Here is a 7,094-nt window from a genome sequence, read left to right on the forward strand (position 1 = left end):
GATGACAACCGAGGACGACGACAAATAGGAAATGAATAGAAAAAAAAAATGCCGATAGAAAACGGAGAAATGAAAAATAGAATACGAGAGCTAGCTAAAAAAAACAGCAGCAAAAAAGAAAAGAAACTAAAAAAAAAAAAAATGAGCATTAAACTAGGAAATTATTATAAAAGGAAACACTAAGGAATTATTAACTAATAATTAAAATAGGAAATTAATAGAAAAAGAAACATAAAGCAATTAAAATCCTGATTTACTAACAAACACACACCTAACAAAATAAAGGGTATAAAAGTAAAAACAAATTCAAACTGAAAATAATTTTAATTGAAAAGTCAAACTAATATTCTCTAATCATGAGTTTTAAAATATGACATATATAAAATCACACTTAAAATATTGAGAAGAAATACCCAAACAAAGTTAAGGTGAGTAAGTTTACTGCCAAGAATGAAGGAAAATGAATTGTGCAGTCCATGATCAATAATTACCGAGATTTTTTAAAAGGATGCTTAATTATGGATTGATTGTTTTAACGAATCATGTGCTGCTATCTAAGAATATGTTCTCTTGCTTTTATCTCTTGTTAACTTTTATCAATATGATCAAGGTACAGTTCTTTATTCTTTATTTTAATTTTGAATGGATTATAAAAAGACACTCGTGCAAATGCGTGAGCCTTCATCTAGTTAATAAATAAAACATATTAAATGTGAGCCCACGTCTAATAATTGAGTTAACTTGAACGAAGGAAGAAGCTAGCTAAGCTATCTCAAACTTTTTGCAGTTGTAACATTGACTGTAAAATAATCTTAATCTCTCATATACCTTAATTTTAACTTTTTATCACATTTGCACCCCAAATTTAAATTATATCAAATATACTATGATAATTGCACCCTAAATTCAATTATAATTTCACTCCAAATTCAAATTTTATCTTATTTTGATAGGACATTACTAAAAAAAAATAATCAAGAGGAGATAAAGTTCATAATAAAGCAAAACGCTTCGCAGAAAAAGTTTATGAAATGCAATATTTTACTTAATCAATACTTAGAGTTAAATTAACCTAATGTGCAGATGCGAGACCTAAAATTTCTATTTTTTATTTACATAATTTGAATTTGGGGTGTTTGGAAGATTAAGGCTATTTTAGGGTCTGCCATATTTCTTGACTAATTTAGGATTTGCACAATCAAGCTATTTCTTTGTTATAATCTTTTAGAACTAGGTTTATGTTCACTTATAAGCCCAACATATCCATCTGAAGGCTAAGCTCACTTAAACCATGAGCACAACCAGGCCTCTCAAAGAGAAAATACTTCCCAATTGCACTTAAGGGGGAGCATTGGAGAATGAAGGACAAAGTCCCACGTCGGAAGCAGACGAAGGAAAAAAAGGCCATATAAAATAAGGTGGAAAAGCCAGGATGAATTAGGTATTTTAAAACAAGTCCATCAATTCGAAGAAGATCAATAATATATCACAAGCTCATTGATATAGATTTACAAAGCCCATAATGGACTCAAAGCCCAACAAATCATTTGAACGCTCAAGCTCATTCGAGCCCATGGGCCCATAATCAAATATCCAACAGAGGAGAATAAAGTTTAAAAAAAAGGCGTAAACTTCCAAATGATTGAGAATAATACAATTCATTTTATATGATCATATGTTATTCATAAGGATTTATTTAAAAAGAATATTTTTCTTAATGAATTTGGGAGAGTTTTCGACTTAGTAAGCTTTAATAGAAATTGGCATTTAATGTTTCTTTTTTTCTCTTCCATATTTTGCTAGTTCAGTATAATATTATTTTATCACTTTTTCCTTGTTATTTTAAAGATTATAACTGAAAATTTTTTTTAGCTAAAGCCGTGAAGAACGAGCATGCATTAAGCTCTTCGATGGCTATGGAATCTCATTTCCAGGTGTTATGAAGCTTGACATAACTGGAAAGTAGACATTTTAAATTTGTTTATCATATTGTTTAAAGCTTCTTTGTCATTTTGATGATAATAGATATATTGGAGAATGAAGGAACAAAAATCCCACATTGGGAAAAAATGAAGAAAGACCATCATATAAAGTAAGAGGTGGAATGTCACCTTGAGATAAAGTCCGTTTCAAACTGGGTAAACAATATGTTTTAAACCTATTGATGGAGATTTACAAGCCCAAAATGGAGATTTACACCGTAAAGAAGTAAACTTTGAAGAGGTTAAAATAACAAAGTTCGTTGTATATACTTGGTTAAGATAGTTAATATTTTCGGTTAATATATAATTTTATATTTAGTAGAGGGTCCAATTAAAAATAAGAAACTTTCAAAAAAATTTTTAATTTAGTATATAAAAATAATACAATTGTTTGTCACACACTAATTAGCAAAGCTTAAATACCTAATATGATTACAGTACATATACATATGACTCTTATACTTGCTATATGAGCTAATAAAACCTTAATCTCAACAATTTTATTAGTTTTATTGTTTTGAAATTCTCTAATTTCAGTTTTTTTTCCTCGACATACTGATTTGAATAGAGTCGTGGGCCTTATGTACAAGTCTAACATCTTTTTTCCCTTTTCTTTTTTCATATAACTCCAAAAAAATATTATTTTAATTAAATTAAAATAAATAACAAACATAATACCTTTAATAATGTTATTGGTATTAAAGCGTTTAATTATTCAACAATACAACGCTGAATGGACTAAGCGAGGAAGCAAACAAACAACCTTGCTAAATCTCCCCATACAAAGGGCGAAACAGCAGGAAAAATTAGGAAATAAATTAAAATCACATTGGACTAAAAGTTCCCCACTGAGACATTTCTTCCTATACTCCCACAAAAGGCTAGAAATAACAATGTTTGAAATGTAAAATGGCTTGATTCCAGACAGAGTTTCGCTCATGGTTTCCACAGGATGGTGGTTTCTGCAATCATGGAAGTAACAACATATGGATCCATGTTTGATGCAGGCCTTCTGTCCTCAAAATACCCTTTTCCTTCCTTTTCTGTATCCCGGCCAACGCGAACAGATGCTCCACGGTCTGCAACACCCTGTCCAATGACAAGAATTTGTGTCTATTAGGCCAGTTCATTGTAAAAACTTTTGGTTTTAGAAATGTATTATCATATACAATGAATGTGCTGCAATGTTCATTTCCATTACCCATTTGAAAGTGTTGATGTCAGCTGTTTCATGTCGCCCCGTGAGTCGGCGCTCATTGCCTTCACCATATGCAGCAATGTGTTTTTTGTGCCTCAACCCCAGCTTTTCAATTGCTTTCTTGATGACCTCATAGCCTCCATCATTTCTCATTGACTTTGTACTAAAGACACAAGAAGGAACAAACATTGAAGAGTAATTGGGTGTCCAATTATAACAGATTCAAAGAAACATATTATAAAATGGCATAGGTCCATACCTGTAATTTGTATGTGCACCTGCTCCATTCCAGTCACCCTATAAAACCAAACAGAAATATAAGTATACACAAACCAAGAACAGCTAAATAAGCTATGCATTAAGCCCTAAAAACCAGATTAGCAAAAAGTTACCTGAATTGGCTTAGGATCAAAAGAAAGCACAACTCCAGCAATCTCTGTAATCCTCTGTAAAACAAAATGTAGGGTATTTGAGCCAACAATGCAAACTGCAATAATAGTATAAATTTATGTAATCAAGTACTCAAAATCATATTACCTCCAAAATGTAGCGAGCAACCCACAATTCATCTCCGGCTGAGATACCAACTGCAGGTCCAACTTGAAACTCCCACTAAATAACATGAAAATATTTCAGTATTGGAAACAACCTAAAGATTAAAAACTGGTCGTAATAATTGAAAACAAGTTCCATATTCATACCTGGCCAGGCATAACTTCTCCATTAATACCACTAATGTTGACACCAGCATATAAACAAGCCTTGTAATGTGCATCAACAATGTCTCTTCCAAATGACTTGTCAGCACCAACACCACAATAGTATGGTCCCTATGATAGGTAGGTAATAAATGTAACCTAATTAGTGGTGGTACACCAAACGGTGATTGGTAGCACCAAAGAATTCAGAAACTCTGTGGTCGTACATTAAAACAAGTACATAACGGTTTGTTGAAGTAAAGAAAAAGGAAAAGGGCTCAAAAATTCTAAAGCATGGCAATGAGTTTAAATACCTGAGGGCCAGGGAAGCCCCCAATGGGCCAGCCAATAGGCCATTTAATGTCTTTCTGCAACAAGGTGTATTCTTGCTCAATGCCATACCTGTTTTTCACAAAATCAGATTTAAAAGTTAACCCACAGGATTATAAAGCAAGAAACAAAATTAGAGTATAACGAAGATGTAATTGCCATATGCAATCAAGCATCTTCCGCTATTCCTATTATAGTGCTCACAATCATTTGGCCTTCTTATGGAGGCTATATAAAAGGATGTAAACAATTAAATACTGTTGAATAGTGTACCAAGGCACTTCAGCAACCACATCAGGATGGCTGAAAATCTTAGCGGCGGCATGTCTCTTGTTTGTTGGAATTGGCTCACCGGCTGGGGTGTAAGCATCACAAATGACCTAATTCAACCCATGTAAAAAAAATGAAGTCTTGAGCTATGAAAGTTCAAGATAAACCCCAGCTGTAACAAACATAATATAGTGGCAAATTAGAACTCACAAGGATGTTGTTGCCCCTTCTAAATGGATCCCTAAAAATAGCTTGAGGACTGTTGCATTACATCAAGGAAAGTAAACCAATAAGGATTTGGACAAGAACAAAAAGGAAAAGGGTAAAAAAATCAATAAAGATAAAATCCTTACTAGAGGATCACTTCACTATCTTCTCCAGGAGCCTGGCCTGTGCTGGAACCATCGTAGTTCCACTTTGGAAGCTTTGAAGGATCACTGACTGGTCCAGAGAGGGTCTTTACAGAAGACAACAAATTAATTTAAATTAGAACAATTAAAACAACCTTAATAATAGTAAATAGTAAACCAATTTCTTTTTATGCACAGATTGCTTACCCTTGCTTTGCTCCTCAAGTCCATGCCAGATCCACCGATCCTGTTCAAGAATTCGACAAAACAAGATAAGCAATTAAAGAAAAGCAATGATAAATTGGATATTTGCAATTAAGTGCAAAAAGCCACGATAACAGTACCAAACAATTCCCAATAAGTTCCAAAACAAAGAATAACTATAAAAACTCAACTAAAATCTAATTCAACCTCCACAAAATGCCCTGTTTTCTTTCCAGAAGAAAAATTAGATTGAAAATAAAATTCTAATTGGCAAAATCTTTTTGAAGTACAAAGAAAATTCTGTCCACAATCACCACTTAAAACTACATAAAAAGAAAACTTGGATCTTATAAAAGAACAACTAGAACAACAGAAAAAAAATCTGAAACAGGAAAATGAAAAACTTCTCTAAATCCCAAAAACCAATATCATTAACAAGAAAAAAAAATCTTCTTTATACTTCAAGAGAAGTAGAAATCACAAAACACTAACAGGAGAACGGATCATAAAAAAAAAAAAAAAAAAAAAATCAAAATAACGTATACCTATTGACTCAAATACATAGTTAACCACATAAATTCAAAAATATCTATGTACATGTATAAGCGTTTATGGTTGAGTAAGCACAGTAAAGTATTAAAAGGAAACGCACCATATGTACTCCGCGATGATCTTGTCAGTGGTCTCAGAGAGATTAAGGTTGATGAGATCTGAAAGAAGCGACATATCAACTACAGGACTAAAATCTCCTTCTTATTCTTCTTCTTGCTATCTGTTTGAGCTTGAAGAAGAACTATGCAATACAAAGAGACGTGATAAAAGGGAGGTATAGGTCAGCTTTTATAGCGAGGTTCCCAGTGTTGAAGATGTAAAATAACTCAGCAAAAATAATTTTTAAAAAATAATAAAAGCTAATAGTTGAAATCTGCTAATAATTAGTGAGTTTTTATAATTATATAAAAATATAATATTTATAAAAAAATAAAGGAAATGAATTAAGGTTGGCAGGTGCAGCGAAGTTAGGATTCTTTTTTTTTTTTTTTTCTGAAGAGAGCTAGGATTCCGATTTTATTGCTTCGGTCGTGGAGGGAATCTAATCGGAGGGACCACAATCATTTTACCGGGTACTTGTTTTTACCGGTTGTATCCGTTTCTTTATTACCAATCAAACCTCCTCATGACTTGACAGATACCGTAATCAACTTGTAAAATTCTCCGTCCCTCTTACACAGCCAACTTGTCAAATAATTGGGTCTTTGTTTGTTTCTTACGAAAAAAAGGCTTTTTATTAGATCTTTTTCTAACAGATTGACTTCTTGTAAATGATTAACTGAAACTGATGTCGTTTGAAGATTTTGTCGACGTTTCACTCTTCTTTTTTGTTAGATCAACCAAATGCATATTTATAACATTTTAAAAAATTTTTACCGTAATTTTACGCTATTTTCCCTTAAATGATGTTGAAAATTTGATCCACTTAGAAAGATAAATATATAACACTGCCGTTTTATCTCTTAATGGATAGTCACAGTCCATTCATTAAATTGAGAATTATATTAGTGTGAAAAATGAACGGTGTTACTAGCATGGAAAAAGCAATCGTAATGTTAAGTTAAGGTGTCCAATCCAGGCCATTTTCTCTAAGACAATACTTTTCTTGTAAAAAAGAAACAAACAAATAAAACTTTGTAAGATAGTGGAAATCCCACATGTATCCTATCCAAACATTTCCTTCTTAAAAATCCATTCAACACGCTTTAGACTGGTTTATTGATTCTCATTTCTTACTCAAATAATAAAAGTTATTTTTCATCCAAACCTCTTTTTATTTTATTTTTCGTTAGATGGAAAATTAAAAAAAAATTGATTTTACAGGTTCAGATGACTTGGAATTGTCAAAAGTCAGTGATCAAAATTCTTGCCCCTTTAAATTGGACTGTGACTGTTTCTTATATCATCTGGAAATAGAAGATATGTTGTCCCATTGTTTTTCTTTTTTCAAAAAAAAAAAAAATTACTTTGACATTCTAAGTGTTGAAAGTTTGTGAAGTATAATAATGAT

At 32.1% G+C, this 7,094-nt stretch overlaps 1 protein-coding gene across 1 annotated transcript; it reads right to left on the reverse strand.

Annotated features, from left to right (window-relative positions):
- Positions 1-2,657: 2,657 nt before the first annotated feature.
- LOC105645431 (glutamine synthetase cytosolic isozyme) lies at positions 2,658-5,857 on the reverse strand. The gene is made up of 12 exons (XM_012231036.4): positions 5,685-5,857; positions 5,036-5,075; positions 4,832-4,935; positions 4,689-4,737; positions 4,482-4,588; positions 4,193-4,280; positions 3,882-4,010; positions 3,718-3,792; positions 3,573-3,626; positions 3,440-3,477; positions 3,184-3,343; positions 2,658-3,071 (listed from the first exon to the last, which is right to left on the reverse strand). Exons 1-12 carry the CDS (start codon positions 5,756-5,758, stop codon positions 2,919-2,921), a joined length of 1,071 nt encoding a protein of 356 aa, XP_012086426.1. The 5' UTR covers positions 5,759-5,857; the 3' UTR covers positions 2,658-2,918.
- Positions 5,858-7,094: the final 1,237 nt, after the last annotated feature.

Source organism: Jatropha curcas, chromosome 4 (assembly GCF_041381405.1).
Source record: "Jatropha curcas cultivar XTBG-Jc1 chromosome 4, XTBG_Jcur_1.0, whole genome shotgun sequence".
Classification (NCBI taxonomy): Eukaryota; Viridiplantae; Streptophyta; class Magnoliopsida; order Malpighiales; family Euphorbiaceae; genus Jatropha; species Jatropha curcas.

Excerpts from the sequence above, each read along its gene's own strand:
- LOC105645431 (XM_012231036.4), bottom strand. The coding sequence starts at position 5,758 with ATGTCGCTTCTTTCAGATCTCATCAACCTTAATCTCTCTGAGACCACT. Across the intron at positions 4,738-4,831 it reads GATAGTGAAGTGATCCTCTA|TCCTCAAGCTATTTTTAGGG; the intron begins GTAAGGATTTTA and ends GTAATGCAACAG. Across the intron at positions 3,793-3,881 it reads GAGAAGTTATGCCTGGCCAG|TGGGAGTTTCAAGTTGGACC; the intron begins GTATGAATATGG and ends CATGTTATTTAG.